The sequence below is a fragment of the Cotesia glomerata genome, linkage group LG1, assembly GCF_020080835.1.
Source record: "Cotesia glomerata isolate CgM1 linkage group LG1, MPM_Cglom_v2.3, whole genome shotgun sequence".
Lineage (NCBI taxonomy): Eukaryota > Metazoa > Arthropoda > Insecta > Hymenoptera > Braconidae > Cotesia > Cotesia glomerata.
In genome coordinates this window covers 24,400,637-24,420,832 of record NC_058158.1, presented here as the reverse complement: position 1 = coordinate 24,420,832, position 20,196 = coordinate 24,400,637, and the positions used below count along the sequence as shown (strand labels likewise).

Genomic DNA, 20,196 nt, shown 5'->3' with positions numbered 1-20,196 from the left:
TTAAGTTCTTATACATTATTGCTATATGCATCAGACTTCCAAATTCAATCATTAATATAAAAATCTAAATTTAATACTATTTAAAAAAATTTATCTAAAAGAGATCTGAAAAATTTTATTTACAATAAATTAATAATTTAATTAATTACAAAAAAAAAAAATTTAGAAAGGTGTTTGTTTCGATACTATTTACAAACCAAACGGACGATTGGCTTGTCGCCCCATTGGCGTGGAGTCTCGGTTCTCATAGTTCCTCATGGGTCACCAGAATCTGCGACTCCCTCCGCCCATTCCAATGCCATCTCAAACGGTAAGACTGCAATTAAAAAACACCAGATATACACCAAAGATAGTGATGTAGATTTCCATTGCTGATAACCAATTATCATCGATTAAATATCAATAGCACAGGAGATGTTCCATTTTTCCATAAAACGTAGATGACACAATGTTGTTCCAGGAACGTCGTTTTCCATCCAAGTTGAATTCATTTGATGATTGAATGACATATTATCAAGAATTGTATAGTCTTACAATATAATTTTCATCATCAATCATTAATCAGAGAATAAATTCTCGTGATTCATTTTTTTTCAAGCCACGTTTCACGGTCGCTTCATCGTACAACAGGAGTTTTGATGACGCTAAGCTCTGCCATAAATGCATCCAAGCTACTTAATTCAGGGTAGAACATAGCAGCTTTCTTATTCGCAGGCTGATACTCTTCTAAAGTCATATTATAATAATTATGATCTTCGTTTTCACTGGTATAATTAGTATCAGCTCGGTGCTCCGCAAGTTTCCTTTTCTTATTTTCTTGAAGTTTAGCAATCTTCGCCATATGTTTCACTTTTAGCTCCTCCTCAGCTTGAATGAGCGCATGACCAAGTGTTGCTTCAATGCGGATGTTGCGCTGACGTTTGCGTAGCATCTTCATTTTCTTTGATCGAACTTTTCTAATCCAATCAAACAGTTGATCAATATTGCGCTGGACTGCATTATTATTATTATTTATATTTTGATTTAACGACATTAACATTTTATCAGTTATTGTTTAAAAAGTTATTTTTTAATTTTACAATTTTTTCAATTTATTAAGAGTTTTCAATTAATTACTAACGGTGTTAATATCAAACAATCAATAAAAGTTTTTTAACGTTAGATATAATAAAAGAAAACAAAATGCACTTTGTCTTCAAAATGGCCGCTTACTCAATAAAAATAACTTTTATCACTTATGTTTCTTCAAGGTTAGTACAATAATGACTCAACGTACTTAACGATATAAAAAAACTCAAACAAAATTTTTCTTGAATATTAATACAAAAATTCACTAAATTTCTATGTTAAAATAGAATATTTAACCAACCTGTAGCCAGCTCGTTTTCCTCGATGTGAAGGACACGCTTGGTTCCTCCTTATATCGATGAAACGGTTATTTAAATTAATAAATAACCACCGAGCGAGATACAGTCTTCACTGTTCGAATAACAACGTTGGAATGACGTATGTTGGGTTGGAGTGGGATTAATATACCCTGACCTGGTGATGCAGACTCTTGTATCCCTACGCTCGATCAATAGAAAGTAGTTCCATTAGTAATTTTAACAACGCTATTAATTTCAATAATTACTCGTCCAAAATTGTGTGAATTTATTCTGAATGGCATGGAAATAATAGATTGTGAACCAAATGTTGTAAAATGATAAAATTATTGATTATAATGGAAAATTTTTGTAGGTATTTGTAAAAAGTATGAGTTGTAATGCGGTTTACCCTCTCCTCGTATAATGCGTCTTTTGTTGAAGGAATCATACCACTCATACCAAACCACCTCCCTGCAGCTGTTCTCGACGTTGCCAGATTTTTCTACAGTGGCAACGACATTTTACGTTTTACTTACGTTTTATTGTAACAATATAAATGATGAAATTTTCATAACTATTCTTATATTTTCTTATAAGGGTTTTTAATTTATGAAATTTTTTTCTGTGTACGTTAAAAAAGAAATCGTTCTAATTTTTTTTATAGCTACGAAGTAATACAAAATATTCACAAAATCAGATATATAGCATTTAAACATATTGATTGAATTTTAACATTTCTCATAAGTCTATTAATCATCGTATTAATGAAATTCTATTAAACTATTAACAATTTATGATCACAAATTAGTGACCTGATTTTATAATAATTTTTTGAAACTTTTATCAGACTTTTGACTTGAAGAGCTCAAAAACCTCATAAGTGCAATTTTAAGCGCTTAGATATGGAATTAGCGGAAGTTGCAGGGATGGCCTTTAGGGTCAACCGTTTTCCAGATTTTTTTGTGATAAATGAGCGTTATGAGACGTGCACTTTTCTGATTTTCCGAGCTTATCTTTTCTCTCCGTGTGGAGTAATAAATTGATAATTCTGTGAAACTTTTTAAAAATTTAATTCATTCAACTCGGGTCATGATTTTCTTACAGTAAATGAAATAAAGAAGAAAACAATTTGATACATGAGTAATTTTTTTTTAGCTTTATGAAAATATTAGCACATCAGAACCAATTTTACATATAAAAATAATTTTTAAGACAGTAATAAGATAATTTGTATATCAGTCTAATACTCGAATAATCAAAATTTTATACATTTAGAAGTTTACGTCTGAATAACTTTAGAACGGCTGTCTTTATGATAAAAGTGCAAGAGACCTTTTTTGTAGAGCGTTGAATTTCCTACAAGAATATGCTATGGACTTATTCATATGAGGTGCGTATGCCGAGCTAGAAAAATAAACAAAAAAAATAATTTTTTTTCCTATGTTATTTAAATGGGAAATGAAAAATTAGGGACAGACACCTCTAAATCTTAATATTAAGAGCTCCGCTTTGAACGGGCTTCTGTTCTCACCTTCATGCAAGTTTTCAGCCTGTTTTTTCGTTGAAAAAAAAAAGTCGCCTAAAATTGACACACCTTAATATATATATATATATATATATATATATATATATATATATATATATATATATAGCTGCTATATATATATATATATATATATATATATATATATATATGCTATATATATACATATATATATATATATATATATATTTATATATATGTAAACGCTATTAATAAAAGTACTGTTTTCTTTTTATTATTGTTACCACTACAAAGGCTACATAGCCTACTTATCTATTAAGCCTTTTTCGATGAAGCTACGTAGATTAGAGGTCTACCACACCCATTTAAATTTTGCACCTGACATCATGGCCGTTTATATCAATTTGAAAATTTCATATTTTTATGATATAAAAAAGGAGTACTTTTTTCTTTTCACATAATTACTCCTTATAGTTAATTATCAAAACAAAACTAGATTTTGTTTTGAACTAGATTTTGTTTTTTTTTTTTTTTATGTTTTAAAATTCACTTTACAAAGTATCAGCCAGTTTATAAACTTGTTAGTATACATACTGTACAGTTCTTTTATTGTTATCCTCGGTGCCAAACTAGATATTGATGACATCTCCAACGTATACTAATTTAGACACAAAATGTTAAATGTTTACTTTCTATTATATTTTTATCGACTTCGTTGCAGAGCCAACGTATTGACTTTCTTCATTCACTTTAAAATTAAAGGAATAGTAGAATTTCATTTTTTAAAAATTATTTATCAAATAGTACCATAATTTATTAAAAAATACATTTTTATTTAACAAATTCAAATAAATTTTTACAAATGAAAAAAATATTGAATAAAAAAATAATACATGCATACATATATACATACAGACGTGTACTTTACTTATTCATAAATATTTATATGAAACTGTATTTATGACACATATTTTATTATTGATTATAAATTCACAATAATTGTTATCATTACAATGGTAATGGCAATAATTCATCATATTAAGCAAAAATCAATAAAGTGGACATTTTATCTTATTTATAACAATTGCTTTGCATCATTTTTATAAAAACTACATTAATACGTTTGGTATCAAGACTATAATGTTAATGCAATCACAAAAATGATAAAGACTATTGATAAAAAAATATTTTTAACGAATAATATTTTTTTATAATAGAAGATTTCTCTAAAAATAAATAAAAACATTTGTTCCCTATAAAATTTGTTCATTAATATGGATAAAAGTCACGAGTCCATAAAGACTCAACAGTAGTGATCAAATTAAAATTAATTATTCCTAAATAAGCATAATAAAAAGATAATCTGAGTAATGCAAATTGTTCGGCAATTAATGTACCCCATCGATTCCATTTTCCATTACTGTGTTTCAACTTTTCGTCGTAAACTGAGTGAACACAGCACTTGGACATTTCTATAAAAGCAGACATTCTTGATGAAGTTTTTAGCGTATGTTCAATACTACGTATTAAATCATTTGTTTTAAGTACAAGTAACATTTGTCGATTAACTCTTTCTAATATTTCACTTATTTGTGGCAATAAATTTGGTATTTCAGTTTGAAATTGTACCTTTTCATCAGAACTGTATTTAGTTCTTTCAATACCAGTCATAACAGCATCCCAAGTTCTGCCAGATACCATACACGCCAATAAACCATACATATCTTCAACACCAAGTTGACCGCAGTATTTTCTCATAGCATCTTTATCACGATCAAGTATTGCAAGCCATAATTTTGAATATGACCATCTAAATTCATCAGTCAATTCTGCATACAAACCATGATCAAGTAAAATTAGTTCAGCTTCATTATTTACATTTTTTTTAACAAGAATATTACCAGGATGTGGATCTGAATGAACAAAACCCGTTACAAATATCATATGACTGTACAAACGACCTAATTTACCACTTATTTCATATGGATTAATATTATTGTCATGTATATACTTTAAATCATTAATTTGTCCTCCTTCAACAAACTCCATAGTTAATACACGAGATGATGATAAATCCCAATAAACTTTAGGTACTTTTAACCATTTATAATGTGAAAATAAATTACTTAATCTTTCAGCGTTTTTACCTTCCCATGTAAAATTTAATTCACGTGGTATATTTTTTTTAGTCTCATCGACAAGCCAATCAAATTTAAATTCTGGAAATACCCACGATGTTATTTTAACTAATGCTGCCATTGTTTTTATATCAACATAAGAATTTGATTTAACAGCACGATGTTGCACTTTAACGGCAACAACTTTACCATTTTTTAACGTTGCTTTGTGTACTTGAGCTAAACTAGCAGCACCAAGTGGTTCTTTTTCAATAGATTCAAATATTTCATAAGGATCTTTTTTAAAATCTTCTTTAAGTACTTTTAAAACATCTTCGAATGAAGATTGAGGTGCTGAACTATGTAAAACTCGCATTTTAGTAACATATTCTGATGGTAATAAATAATCTAAAGCTCCTATGTGTTGGCCTATTTTTATATAAACCCCTTTATTAGCACAGCATAGTTCCAGGAGTTTTTGTGCTCCAAATGAATGAGTTTCTGACTTAGCTTTTGCGTATTCTGGTGATGATTTTTCTAATCCACTATCGTAAAGTGATTTTTTGTAATGAGATCCTATTATAAATACTTTTACAGCAGCTCTGCTTAGACGTACAATACCTATGGATCCAATGTCATAGTCATTTGCTCTCCAGGATACAAGAGTTCCTACACCTACTGCTCCTACTGTTGTGTATTTTATAAGCCTTCTCGATAACATTTTTCAATTTATTTATCATTAATAATTAAGAAAAATAATTTATTCTGCACTAGCAGCTGCTTACAGCTGATAAAAATCTGAAAATAAAAATAATTTATATGAAATAAAATATTTATTTAATTTTAACAATATGATGTTTAAAGTAATTATTCATGTTCTTAATTTAAACTATTTAATTATATAAAATACCATTTGAACTTACTCAATATGATGTAAATTGTTATTGAGCTGCATAAATAACCTAAAAACTTTTATCAAAGTTCACGATTACTTTTATAATTAATAATTTTATTACTGATAAATATATAAAAAGACACTTAAATAGATATTTAATGATTTAAAGTAAAAAGAGGATATTAAATAATTTTATTTAATACTCCGTTATGAAATAATTCAATGTTATGTTTCTTATTTAGTTATCACGTTGAGAACAGCTGAAAACTACTGACACGACTAATTTTCTTACCGATTGGAATTTAGAATATGGCTTATTTTTATTACGTGATACTTTTCACTATTTGATCATCTTTAAATTTTTATTAACATTATCTTTTATTAAAATATATATGTATTATGATGCAAAATAATATAGTTTTTATAATTACATTATATAAAATTATTAATTAAATACACAAAATATATAATACTATTTTTATGTTGTAAATTAAATTTCTTTGCAAAACTTTGCATTTTCATTTATTTGCAAAAAGTTGATATAAATAATTAAATCATTATATCTCTCTTATTGAATTATTCGTGAGTCTGATGCATGATTCATTAGTATTTTCTGTAAACAACAAATTAATTTATTGTATTAAGTATTTAATAAAATGAGTTTGGATTAATTTATATTCAAGTAAGGTAAAAGCTCCAATAGATGAATGTACCAGTATATGATCACTCCATGTATTTGTATACCTATATTTGTGAATATAGATATACAGATACATGGAGTGATCATATACTGGTACGTGATCATCTATTGGGGCTTTTACCTTAGCGAATTATTCCATTTTTTGTTTTTTATAAATATTTACCTTTACTGGACCAATGGCGTTAATTAATTGTAATCCTAAACTTCTAGCAAGGATTATTGGTGGAGCAGTTCCTTTATACAATCTGTGTAAAGCATCAATAGCTAACATAGTTGGAACGTTATGTCTTTGCCTTAATGTTTCGTATTTGGACAAGTACTGAATATCTCCTAGAATACTTCCATCTCTCAAAGTTTCTTCAAGTAATTTAACTAATAAACAAACATCACCGAATCCAAGATTGACACCTTGGCCAGCTAATGGATGAACACGGTGAGCTGCATCACTATATAAAATAAAAAAAAAAATCATAAATTACGCTACTTATTGAATCAATTACTCAAATCTATAAAATATACTACCCAATAAGAGCAACCCTATTCGCAACATAAGAGGCAGAGTGTCCAAATCCCAAAGGAAAAGCAGCTCGAGATCCTTCAACAATTTTCAGTACAGAAGGCTGTAGTTGTCTAGATACACCAGTTTGAAGGGAAAATTGTTCAAGTAATTGTTGCAATGCCTTCATACCACTTTCAACAAGATTATTCTTCGGATATACTTTCCACAGCGCCCTATTTAATTCGTCAACAAATTCCTCTTCAGGTACTTTTAATAGACGTTTAGCTTCTTTTGTTGTTATAGACCAAACGAGGGAGCTCAAAGTGCTTGTAAGCTAATTTGATAAACAGTGTATTTTAATTTTAATAAGTACTAAAAAAATTAATTAATGTATTTTGAAATTCAAAATTTTTTGAAATACTTACCGGTAATAATGCTACTGGACCTGTTGGTAAAAATCTTTGCCAAGCTACAACATTTTCTGTTGGCTAAAAAAAAAGTCATCATATAATAATGATAATAATAATTTGAAATAAAATTTATCAAAAGTAAAGTTAAATTTGAACTGAAAAACAGTTACCTCTGACAGTTCAACAGTTGCAACGATTCCCATTTGATCATAATCCCACTTGACATATTGTACATTCATTGCTTGGCGTACACGAGAAGTCACTCCATCCGCCCCAATCTAAAATAAAATGAAAAAAAAAAAAAAAATATATATATAAATATATTTAATTTATTTATTTATTGACCATAAATTTATAATTTGGATATTTTACGTTAGCGTTGCCAACAGCTCTTGAATTACATATGTAAAAGCACAGAGAGGAGGAGAAAATAAAAATCAGTTACGGAATACCAAAAATAACTTAGACAAACTAAGAAATATGATGTAAAAACTCAAAGTTTGAAAGAAGTGATGAGTGTTTATATCAAGAACCATTCAGTACTATTGAATATTTATTGATGATCGGAAATAATCATTTAATTAAAAGTATCAAATAGTATTGTTATTTTGTCCTTATTAAAAAAAGTAGTAGAAGTTATTACTCACTAGTTTATTACTTAGTATGATTTAATAATTAAAACATAATTAGAAAAACAAACACGACATAAAAGCTTAGAATTAAATCGTGATTCAAAGGAAAAATCAAACATAATCACAGCAACTTCCTGTGAGGACATCGTTATCAATAAAGTAGTTGTTATTCTCTATAAGCATGCGGTTGGCCCACTTTCCTGTTACAAAGTGCAAAGTATGGTTTCTCAGTACTAAAAAAAAAAAAAGTCAAAATAAATAATAAGAAATAATTTTGGTAGTCGCAAAATCCCCTCAGTAAATACTGGAATTCAGAGATCGACGTAGTCTAATTATAAGCCAAGTCTGTTTTATAAACATTTGGGTACACGTGAAAGAAGACGCGGGATTCATCAGACGTTTACAATTTCTCGGAGTATTCATATCGCAAGTAAATTAAACTTTGTATCAATATTACAGAAAAGAATTCACGATTTATATTTCAAATGAATACCTTCGTCAAACATCCGGAAAGTATCTATTGTTGTGATTCATTACTTCAATATTAAGTTTAAAAATGAAATAAAAAAATTTAAGCATAGAAAAAAATGTAAATAACTTGTTGATGTTTCTGATTCAATTGAACGGACTTTAGAAAATTCAATGAATTTATATTTGTGATTAAATCAGATTATAAGCAAATACTTAATGCTGGTGACTTTGAGTAATTGCTGGTGTATGTGCATGTGTATGTGATTTAATACTTAAAAAATTCTTAACGATGTTTCCACGTCATACAAAGCCTCTGGGTAAATTGTTAAATCGGAATGGTGAGGATATCATCTATCGAGACAACATTCACATGTCGACACTCACAGTAGGATACCAGGTAGTCTTACGCGTACATTGTTTACAAATCTAATAATATTATGTTAATAATGGAGGTTTTACTTGTATCACCTGGGCAGTGTTTTACAAGGGAGGGTGGGGTATTATTTCTCACTTCCCTTTGTTACACAACACACTTTTTTCCCAGCTCTACTTTGTATTTACTTCCATCATTATTATCACTTCATTATACTCACTACTTCTTTTGACCCCACCCCCCTGCATGTCGGGATTTTTTTTCATTCCCAACACACACTTCTTAATGCGGCTGTGGACCGACTTGTGCCTTCTGTACCGCATTCACCCTGGTCCTTACCACTCGGGTATTGGAACAGAAACATGGGGAAACCACAGAGAAAACCCATGTTAGTACAGTCGGAGCTGGGTTAAGTCTACAGTGATTGATAAGAAATTCTTCTTTATCGACCACTGGAGCATTAGGCCCCTATCCTAGTGTGCAGAGATCCCTCGCGCTAGCCAACGCTGACTAGGATGATCACTCATTCAAGTTGTTGCTTAAATGGGTGATCACCCAAGTCAGACGTGTGCCGCCCGGCTATCTCTGCCACCTCCAGAGGCTGGCAACATTAACGCACATATTTTTATTTATAATCACTGAAAAATATTGGTGCGTGTCGGGATCGAACCCGGGTCCCACTCTTTCGAAAAGCGGGCACCGAACCGACCAAGCTATTGCCAGCCTCTAATAATATTATGTTTATTTCTAATGTATTTTTTAACGATTTTATTCAAACTTGTTAGAACGAACGTAGTGATCTATGGATGGATGATATGGAACGAGGCAGTATATCATCCGAAAGCTCATCAACAGAATTTGCATGTACAAAAACTTCATTGGCAAAAAAGCAACAGCCTTGGGATACGGCAGAAGTAACAAAAGCTCTGTCAAGTCTTCCTGCAGGTGAAACTGCATTAACACTTATTCCTACTCTTCATGGTGATATTTTGGAGAAAACTCTTGAAGTTTTAAAATGTATAAGCTCAGATAAAACTAAAGATCAAACTTTAGTCATTTCAAATTTCGCCAATGGGTACGTTATACAATTAATATCATATCATGAAACAAAAACTTTTTAAGTGATAATAAGGTCAATATAAAAAATTATAGTGGTGTCAGAAAATCTTCTCACAATGCGCAAAATGAAGCAGCTGCATCTTCAACATCTGAATCAGTTCTTGCTAAATGGCCAGAGACTTGTCTTCTAGTTGCCTGTTGGTTAGGACAAATTGAAATAGTCAAAGCGCTACTTCAAAGAGGCACTAATATCTCTATTCGAGATGGGCATGGAAGGTTATTATTATGAAGTTTATCAACATTTCATTATTTATGTAAACAATTTTATAAGTCATAAAATAAATCAACTGTTTTATCTTTAGGACTCCGTTACATCTAGCAGCGTGTGCGGGGCATGTAAAAATAATAGAAATACTACTAAAACATGGCGCTAATCCAAATGATTGGGATTTTAATAAAGAATATACAGCGTTACATTGTGCTGCGGCGATTGGTAATCTTTCATCAGTTAAATGTTTAATAAAATCTGGAGGTAATGTTGATGCCGGTCTTCCCGGACGTACACCATTACATTATGCAGTAATGAGTAATGCTGCTGACTGCGTAGAAGCTCTTTTAAAAGCTGGCGCTTCTCCGAATAATCCTCAAGTATACACTGAAACTCCGTTACATGCTGCTGCTAGTCTAGGCGCTGCTTGCAGTGTAAGTTTACTTTTGCACTATGGAGCTGACGTACGAGTTCAATCAGGTGCAGCACGATCTACACCACTTCATTTAGCAGCAGAAGAAGGGAGCAGTGAATGTGTAAAACTTTTAGTCAAAGCTGGAGCTCCAATCAATGCTAAAAATTCAAGAGGACATACTCCATTACATCTTGCAGCTTTAGCCCAATCTGCGGATACTATGGAAAGTTTAATTGCTGCTGGAGCTGATGTTAATGCTGAAGACGATGATGGTAGGACACCTCTCCATACTGCCGTAGCTAAGAGTGTCAGAGGAAGTGAATTAGTTCGAATATTATTACAGGTGAGAATTTTCTTGATATATATACTTTGTTCTTATATTAGTGATTTTTGTTTATAATTAACAGGGTGGATCTTATGTAAATAAGCCAGATAAATTTGGATACACTCCTCTTCACATTGCGGCACTTAATGAAAGTTCTTTCATCGTAACTTTATTGCTGGCAAAAGGAGCTGACGTGACTGCCAGAACGAAAGGTGGAATTTCTGCACTCAGTTTCATCATTAGACGTACACCAGATGTACTTCCAAGATTTGTTTCACGTATGGATCAAGCGATATCTCTGCATGACCATGAATTAGGTGATGTCGACTGTGAACTGCGCTTGGATTTTCGTTTTTTGGTACCAGGTGGACGAAGTGAAACTGATTTAATGTTATGTCTTGTTGAAGGTGGTCAAAGACATATTCTCAAACATCCTCTCTGTGAAAGTTTTCTTTATCTAAAATGGTTAAAAGTCCGTAAATTTTTTCTATTTAGTTTGATATTTCATTCAATATTTGTTGCAATATTTACGGCATACACTATAGCAGCATTTTTATACGAGGCGGATACTGTTGTAGAAATATTTTTTATGCCTATTATTGTTTTTACAGTTATTTTAACAACTAAAGAGATTTTTCAATTATCTCATGGTATTTGTTCGTACATAAAAAGATGGGAAAACTGGTTACAGTGGGGAGTGATTGTATCTTCCGCTGCAATTATAATAAACCCAGTTGGTCTGTGGCAATATCATGTAGCTGCTCTAGGCATTTTTTTAGTCTGGGTTGAACTTATGATAGTCGTTGGAAGATTTCCCATGTTTGGTTTGTACGTTCAGATGTTTACTCAAGTAGCAATTAACTTTTTTAAATTTCTTGGTGCATATTTATGCTTAATTATTGGGTTTGGACTTGGATTTAGCGTTCTCCATAAAAATTACAAGTCTTTTGAAAGTCCACTCATTAGTCTATTGAAGACAATTATTATGATGTCAGGAGAATTGGAATTTGAGGATGTTTTTTTTGATAAAGATGCACCAATACAATACCCAGGAACATCTCATCTTATGCTTTTGGCTTTTGTTGTACTCGTCACTATTATTCTAACTAATTTAATGGTAGGACTTGCAGTATCAGACATCCAAGAACTTCGTCGTTGTGCTGGACTTGATCGACTTGTACGCCGTGCTGAACTAGTAGCACATCTAGAAAGTTTGCTCTTTTCCAAATTTCTTGACCATTGTCCTCAAAGAATTGTTAAACCCTGCAGAAAAGGAGCTTTACTTCTTCATCCACCTCATCATTGCGCAATACACATTAGACCAAATGATCCTCGTGAAAAACGACTACCTAAAGATTTAATAAAATCTATCTATCGATTAGTTTCCGAAAGAAAAATTCGCATACGTAATAATATCAACAGCCCTTCATCAAGAAATAATAACTTTGATCTTGATGATAGTCGAACCAGTAGATTGTATAGTTTTAGTTCAGTTAATGATACCAGTAGGCAATTGTTAGAATTATTTTCTGAGTTCAAAAGGTGCTCACAAAATATTAGTATGCGTTTAGATGCTTTATCAACTAAAGTTGATACTATTGCTCGAGAATTTGATCATGACTAATTGTAGTACGCTTATAAAAATTTAATTTTTTTTGTAAAATAAAAAAATAAATATTTTTAATTTTTTTTAGTGATAAAAAAATTATTTACCAGTAATTTCGATGTAAATTCTTCACCATTCTCTAATTTTATTTTAACATCATTGTCGATTGTTTTTGGCAAAGTAATACCTTCAACTTTGGCATTATAAATAACGTGAACAGATGGCTTTTCTTCTAGTTGTTTATTGACTGCATGTAATAATAAATCATTTTCGACAATATACGCTATATCCTCAGACAATTGATCTTCATTAAATGTTATCATGGCATCTGAACAGGCATCCCATACCTAATACATAATTTATTTTTATATTAATTAAAAATTATAATAAGAGCAAGTACACTTTTCCATCACTGCTGTAAGCAACTCTGGCAAAAGTGAAACTTATTTTAGCCACAGTCTTTAATGATTTGCCCATCAAAAAAATTCTGTCTTCAATTATATACCTAAAAATTTTCCATTTATAATTATATAGAAAAATATTTATATCATATTTTTTGCCAACTTATTGTTCTAAAAAGATAAGAATAATTAAAAATTTTTTAACATACTTAATTATTCTGAAATAATGTCAATAGTCGAGTTTAAACGATAGTGTTCATTTTTGACAGTGACCTCAAACTCGTAATGATTTAAGTTGTATTGTTTGATGCAACACTGATTGACATATAAGTAAGTAAATAAATATATATTCTATTTGAGACAGATTTTCTTTAGCAAACACATTGTGGCAGACTTGGGTTATGTAGACTTACTTTTAATATAAACACTTATGACAGAATTGTAAATATGCCATATGATTATATGCCTGATTACCTGCATTTTTCGAACTGGAGAATAACGAACAGCTTCTATGTGTTTCCATGCTCCTATACTTGATAGTAATGTACGTGTTTGTTGATTCAATGCGACAACTCGATTAGAATATTTTTCGGTTTGTTTAAATTCATATTTATTTCCACTTTCCAGTAATAAAATCTTTTGAGATTCTAACGTTCTATTATTAGCTGCAACAAAAGTCATTAATTATTGTATTTATTATTACTAAAGAATTGTTATTATTATTTCTCCGGAATATTCTAACCTAAAGCAACAGCCAAAGTTGTTCCAACCATTCCACCTCCGGCAATAATAATGTCATGATGTTTATCATTATCTCCAGTAGCACAATGATGTTTCCTTGCAATTACCACTTGATTTGATAAACAAACACTATATTTACTGTATAAAGATGTTAAAATACTTCGAGTACACGGCATAGTTTTACTTACAAATGCCATTTTGTTTGGCGCGCTTATCAGAAATTCAAAACAAAATTCAAACGAGCAATGGAGAGCTAATGAGATCAACAAAAGATTACTGTATGAAACAATTTATTGATTTATTAAATAATGCTACCAGGCTTTACTTATCATTCTTAGAGATTAAACTTCACTACCATTGTACTAATAAACAAATTTCTTTACGTAAAGATTCCAGTAGTGTAATCAATATGAGCAACCCTTATAAAAATTTTCTTTTATTCAGCTCGATAAATGTGAGATAAAAAAGTATTTTTAGATGAACGACAAATATTGAAATTTTTTCATTGATGTAATAGTAAAATTTTAATCTGTAATTTAGTTTTTTAATTAAAACAAAATAAAATATTTATTTTAATTATTGTGATGAGCGAACAGACGACCCTGAAATTTCTTACTACCACTACTACTTTTTTTACCTTTAAGGTCACCATGGTGATGCGTTCCCCTGCGTTGGCTGATCGATTTTCAGGTGAATTACCTCAAGAATCCACGTATTTGTAAAGCAGTCATAAATAAAATGTAGTGAAAAGAGCAACTAAATATAACGAGTAAGTGGAAAAGAAAAACAAATACTTAAATTGTAGGAAGAAATGTCTGAACATAGAGGTTCATCTTTCGTTAATTCGTGTATTAAAGTGCCTATAGATCCTTATAGCCGTCAACCAACACCGTCTTATGAACGCCCCAGAATCCAACGAGTAGAAAAAAGTAGAAATACTGGAAAATCACGTAGAATTAATTTCGTATCGTCTTCGAGTAATCAGGATTCAAACCGTGAAATAATTAGTTCTGATGACAGCAATGTAGAGAGTTTCTTAGATTTTTTGGAAAGTATACCTGACTATGGTGAAATTAATCATCTCTCTAATGAACAATTCCAACAGAAGTTGGATTATTTGAAAAGAAAGCAGAGATTGTTGTTGAAAAATTTGAAGAATTGTTTAGATCAGGATGATAGTGATGAAAAAAGTCTCGGTGTTCTTGATAAATCTTCAACTTTACCTCCGTCGACACCGAGTATTCCTGACAAGTCTAAGAGGTGGGATGAAAATAATGTTGATTTGAGATTGCTTGGGAAGAAATGTAGTCTTGAGGATTCTCGGACTGGGAGTCCCTTGTTATTTTCTTCCGGGACCTTTGCTGGACTGGCTGAAGACCAAGATTTGTTAACTTTTAGGTAAGTAAATACAATTTTTTGAATAAATAGAGCTGTATAAATTTTTACATATGTATCAATAAAATTTTCAGGTGTAAAGACAAGGATAAAGAAATGAAAACTTTAAAAAATCGAGAAATACATTCTGCTAGTAAAAGCTGGAGTACTTGGAGTGAATCCAAAAGTACTGAAAGTGCTAATAGTGACTCGGAAAATAGTGTTGAAACTCGAAGTTTACCGCCTAGTAGTCCTAAGAGATGGCAACCAACTGTTCCAAAACCATTTTTATTTGCATTAAGGTAAATATTTGTTAAGGATATTTACATTTTATACTACAAGTTTCATCATTGATTTTAAATCCCAGAGATGAAGCAGAAAAATACATGTCTCGCGCTGAAAAAGAAGCTACAGAAAAATTTAATGAAAATAATAAAGGAGGTCCGATCAAAAAAAGAAGAGTTAGACCGATTCCTTTGACATCAAGGATTCCTTTGTACGATAAATTGATGGCGGCTAAAGAAGAAAGGTGTGATACGTTAATTTACTTGCTTTTAGTCATTTTTTCAAGTTGATAATAAATTTTCTTTTTTTTTCTTTTCATAGAAGCCGAATGATCCGTGAAGAATCAGCGTGGAGCCTAATGTCCCAAGTAAAACCTTTCAGATTAGAGTGTGATCGTAGAGCTATTAAAACAATGAGTCGCTCGAGTCCAGAACTATGTTCAAGGAATGTAAAATCAATATCAACATCTAGATTTAGAGCAAAGCCTGTGCCAAAAGATCTTTTTGGTACTGACGTGTACGATAGAATGTTAGAAGATGAGTATGTTAGACAGATGCAAAAGAAAATTCGTGCCGTTGAATTATTGAAATCATCGGCATTGCCGCCATCGATGGCCCGGAGAGAACGAATAAAATCAGCGTGCATTCCAAGAATTAGAAATTGTAGCAATGACGAGTGTCGCCGTAATGAAGAATCATTAAGAGTATGTAGTTCTACTCCAATAACATCTGAAAGATCGCGTTCCGTTTTGACTAATCAGTCCTGCAGAGGTAATAATTTAGCTGCAATATTACGGTGTCAAGCATCGAGGTAAATTAATTAATTTATTAATTAAACGTGTAAAGAAAACAAAATCGATTATAGCTTAGGAAAATTTCAGAGAAAAGTTGGAACGAGAAATTCAAGAGAGAATGGAAGAGAAAGCACGGGAGTATGCAATCAAAATGCGGGAATCTTGGACTGGCCGAAAACCTGCATGGCGTGCACTGCGACATGCAGCTAGGTATATTATTTATAAGTGGAAAAAAAATTAGTTTATTTATTTATTTTTTTTTATATATACTTCAGAAAAGATTTAGCGAGAGATTTAGATTTCCGAATATCATTACGCAGGGATGAAGCAAGAGAACAAGCTGAACGTCATCGTTTTGAAATGGAAATGATGCTCGATCGTGTTACACAAATTCCTACATTGTTCGAACGTCACTCACAGGTATGAATTACTCCAAATCACGTACATTTATTTTACTGATAAGAAACAATATTTGATGATCAATTGAAGACTCGTTTCTCTAAGAAGGAACACAATATGCAGAATTTCCAGGGAATGCGTCAGCTGCAATCGCGGGCTTACAAACTTGAACGCAAAAAAAATAAAAAAAAACTCAAACCTCAACATTCTAGCAGTCTTGAGTCTGACAATAGTCCCGAATGTCCATCACGTCCTGACTCCGAATCTACACCAACACGGTTATCTCCTGAGCAATCTTCAAAATCTTCTGGCTCTAGAAAATCTCAGGCATCAACTAGATCAGAAAATTTTATGAGTAATAAAAAAAAAAATGAGCGCAGATCTCTTCGAGTATCGATTAATGAAACTGCTGAACTAATTGAAGATGATGATGGTGACGATAACGAAAAATATTCTATCAGTCCTAGTGATGAACAAGATTCTCACAATTTGTGCAATAAAAATAATCAAAATCTTTAATACGTATAAAATGCTTTAACAAATAATCTACAAGTATTATCTTTATAATTAAAAATATACTGTTAAATTTTTTATTACGAAAATTTATACATATCACTTTTACACGTAAATTGTAACATTATTTATTACTGTGCGCAAAATAATTTTTTTTTTTTTTCAAAATATTACAAGATTAATATAATAATATTAAATGAAGAATAATAATAACTAAAATAGTACGAGCAGTCTTATAAAAAACTTACAAACTACAAAATTAAAGAATATTTATGAACATGAAGTATAATATTTTAATCTTGCATATTATCCAATATCCAGTCCATGTAATATGGTAAAAACGTGTAAACTCCGGGAAAACCATCGATACCACAATTGCGTGGCCCAAAACTTACAATACCATATTGAACGTATCGTACATCATTGTAATAACGTCCTGGTGATTGAAGAGGACCGCCACTGTCGCCAGTGCATGAATCCTTACCATTTTTACCACCAGCACACATTTGCTTATACCAAATAACTGATTTACCTTCGTAAGCTTTTGCACATTCATCGTTAGGAACTGGAGATAAATTAACCATAAGAAGTTCCAGACTACGTGTACCAAACTCAGTTGCACCCCATCCAGTGATCGTGACAGTTTTTTGACCTAACCGTTGAGCTGTTCCAATAGGTAAGCAAATTGGTTTTACATTTATCGGTTCAAAGTCTATATCTAAAGCTAGGCGTATTAATCCTATGTCATCCTGTAGTTTTGATGGAACGTAACCCGGATGAAATTTAGTACTTTCTATTAAAAAATCTTGATATTGATCAGCACAAACTATTTCCAGACCGTCTTCATCCTTATCACAATCACGTTCGGTATTCAAGTCATGGTCTCCAACTCGAACTCCAAGTAGAGTGAGGCCTAGAAAAAAAATTTTCTCAAGTATTTTATTAAAAATTGTTTTTTGGATGTTTAATAAAAAAATTACTAGACGGTAAATTTGTAACACAATGTGCAGCAGTCAAGATGTAACGTTTATTAATAATTGTTCCTCCGCATCTAAATTCTTTTCTACCATCGATATTGTAAGCTATTAATGCCATCCATGGATAGTCGAGAACACCAGTTTTATTCCCTCCAAATATTTTTGGCTCAGTGATTGGACCGCATATAGTGTGATTAAGTAGTCTTACATTTGAATGATTCACCACATCTGGAGGATTAGGTATTGTTGATAGTTCTGGCTCTATTGTTGTAGATAATTGCACAGGTTGTTCACAACATACTTTTGGCCACATTCCCTCGAATCCACATTGTGACAATCGAAGAAGTTCTAATGCTTCATGAGGAATTGGTCGCGGACCTTTGAGAATACTCAATAATGATGAACACTCTGTTACAATAATACACGAACTTATACTTCCAGATGGTGTCATACATTTATCTTCTGTAATAAATTGTTAAAAAAAAATTATAGTATATTTATTTTTTTATATTTTTTTATATTCGCTTCTTTTTGTTCAATATAATTAAACCTTCAGAAAAATAAGTTATTTGTAAATAATAAAAAACTGATTATTAATATAAGATAGACAATCCTTAATTTGTTACTTAACAAGATTATTAAATAAAAAAGAACTTAAACTTTTATTTCTTCTTTGTTTGGAAAAACGATATGATCATGATTATTTTTGAATAAAGTAATTATGTTAAATAAAAAAATTAATATATACTTACGAGCATAAACAATAACTAAAAAGTAACTTAGTAATATCAATAAAAACTTCATATTTCAATTGAGAAAATGCAGTTCAATTTGTAAAAAATTATAATTAATATCATAACAAAATATAACAGACAGTTTTCTTCAGAAGAGTGTCTCTGAAGTCAAGTTCACAAACAATACATTGAATAAAATGAAATTAACACATTGCGATTCCAATAAATTTTTTATTATGAAAATTTTTCTCTTTTAATTATGATTTTGTTAAAATAACAACATAAAAAAATCAAAAAATAATAATTAAAACAAAAACTTGTTCTTCAGACTGCAATACGCACGTATCTATTCGCGTCTCAACACCTTCTATTTGTGAAAATTCTGCAAACCCGTTATAAGTAAGATGATAATATTTTTGCACTAGACGGTCTGCTGCCATCTGCATTTGTCCTTGATAAAAAATAATCACGTGTGTTGTTGCATGTATATGCTTTTATACTTTTACATTTATTTAAGCTATTATCATTTTGCATTGACTGAAATCAATTTTAATTGAAACTTAAAAAAGTCATCAAGGCCAATTATTGATCATGTTAACTTGTACATATCAAAATAAAACTAAATATTTTATTTGTTTATCAATCATCGATAGCAAGACGTTAAAAAATAAGATAAATAAATAAACAACTTTAGAATGAAAGATTTGACGTCATAACATTTCAAGTAACACGTGCAGAAACCCGCATCGAGTGATTTGATGATGGGGTCTTATTTGATGGAAAAGAATATCAAGAAATATTTTATTTATTTAGGATAATATACGATTGTACGAGTAAATATAAATATTGATTGATCTCAAATTGTTATTGACCTGAAGGTTACTTCAGATGACCTATTACTGATATTATTAATAACGATAGTCGTCACTATAATATTAATAAAGGTCCACCATCAATTATTAATGATATCATTTCAAAACTCATAACAAAGTCATTTATCAATGACAATTTATTTTAATAAAAACATATTAAAATGTATTTTAGATCAAATATAGAGGCTTATGAAATTTGTCTATCATAGAGCTGGGAAACATTTATTTATGATTTTATCGAATAATTATGATAATTAATTCATTAAAAAAATGTATTTAAAAATACAACTTACATTAAAAACAGTATTTTTATTAAGTTAATTTATACTAGATCATCAATAAAAATTATTATTAACGGTCAGTTTTTCAATCCGGGATAAAATTGATAATAATAATTGTGGGAGTACTTTTCCACTCTCGAAAATTTTGCGTCAACCACCGTACTCTTTGGGCCATAAAATCCCTT

The 20,196-nt window shown here is 30.7% G+C and overlaps 6 protein-coding genes across 10 annotated transcripts; 2 read left to right on the top strand and 4 right to left on the bottom strand.

The window, feature by feature from the left end:
* Positions 1-377: 377 nt before the first annotated feature.
* LOC123273474 lies at positions 378-1,039 on the bottom strand. The gene has a single exon (XM_044740913.1). It carries the CDS (start codon positions 1,037-1,039, stop codon positions 617-619), a length of 423 nt encoding a protein of 140 aa, XP_044596848.1. The 3' UTR covers positions 378-616.
* Positions 1,040-4,100: 3,061 nt separating this feature from the next.
* LOC123262863 (aarF domain-containing kinase 1) lies at positions 4,101-6,279 on the bottom strand. Its single transcript, XM_044725348.1, has 2 exons — positions 5,912-6,279; positions 4,101-5,786 (listed from the first exon to the last, which is right to left on the bottom strand). The coding sequence occupies exon 2, from the start codon at positions 5,707-5,709 to the stop codon at positions 4,141-4,143; it is 1,569 nt and encodes a 522-aa protein (XP_044581283.1). The 5' UTR covers positions 5,710-5,786; positions 5,912-6,279; the 3' UTR covers positions 4,101-4,140.
* A 108-nt stretch (positions 6,280-6,387) lies between these two features.
* LOC123262837 (ubiquinone biosynthesis monooxygenase COQ6, mitochondrial) lies at positions 6,388-14,093 on the bottom strand. The gene is made up of 8 exons (XM_044725311.1): positions 13,785-14,093; positions 13,517-13,707; positions 12,749-12,988; positions 7,663-7,770; positions 7,508-7,570; positions 7,106-7,416; positions 6,747-7,029; positions 6,388-6,496 (listed from the first exon to the last, which is right to left on the bottom strand). Exons 1-8 carry the CDS (start codon positions 13,978-13,980, stop codon positions 6,452-6,454), a joined length of 1,437 nt encoding a protein of 478 aa, XP_044581246.1. The 5' UTR covers positions 13,981-14,093; the 3' UTR covers positions 6,388-6,451.
* On the top strand, positions 8,184-12,724 carry LOC123262808 (transient receptor potential channel pyrexia-like). Its single transcript, XM_044725248.1, has 5 exons — positions 8,184-8,992; positions 9,754-10,043; positions 10,121-10,303; positions 10,390-11,053; positions 11,118-12,724. Exons 1-5 carry the CDS (start codon positions 8,885-8,887, stop codon positions 12,657-12,659), a joined length of 2,787 nt encoding a protein of 928 aa, XP_044581183.1. The 5' UTR covers positions 8,184-8,884; the 3' UTR covers positions 12,660-12,724.
* On the top strand, positions 13,245-17,255 carry LOC123262814 (protein FAM161A). Of its 5 annotated transcripts, none has more exons than XM_044725263.1 (8): positions 13,245-13,372; positions 14,428-15,181; positions 15,253-15,459; positions 15,525-15,686; positions 15,764-16,252; positions 16,323-16,445; positions 16,511-16,655; positions 16,725-17,255. In XM_044725263.1, the coding sequence occupies exons 2-8, from the start codon at positions 14,595-14,597 to the stop codon at positions 17,151-17,153; spliced, it is 2,142 nt and encodes a 713-aa protein (XP_044581198.1). In that variant the 5' UTR covers positions 13,245-13,372; positions 14,428-14,594; the 3' UTR covers positions 17,154-17,255. The 5 variants fall into 5 exon arrangements, with proteins under 5 accessions (XP_044581198.1, XP_044581235.1, XP_044581226.1 ...); XM_044725300.1 differs by lacking the exon at positions 13,245-13,372 and having other exon boundaries at positions 14,193-14,552; positions 14,641-15,181; XM_044725291.1 differs by lacking the exon at positions 13,245-13,372 and having other exon boundaries at positions 14,193-15,181; positions 16,758-17,255.
* On the bottom strand, positions 17,195-19,863 carry LOC123262856 (serine protease easter-like). Its single transcript, XM_044725333.1, has 3 exons — positions 18,877-19,863; positions 18,128-18,586; positions 17,195-18,060 (listed from the first exon to the last, which is right to left on the bottom strand). The coding sequence occupies exons 1-3, from the start codon at positions 18,926-18,928 to the stop codon at positions 17,441-17,443; spliced, it is 1,131 nt and encodes a 376-aa protein (XP_044581268.1). The 5' UTR covers positions 18,929-19,863; the 3' UTR covers positions 17,195-17,440.
* Positions 19,864-20,196: the final 333 nt, after the last annotated feature.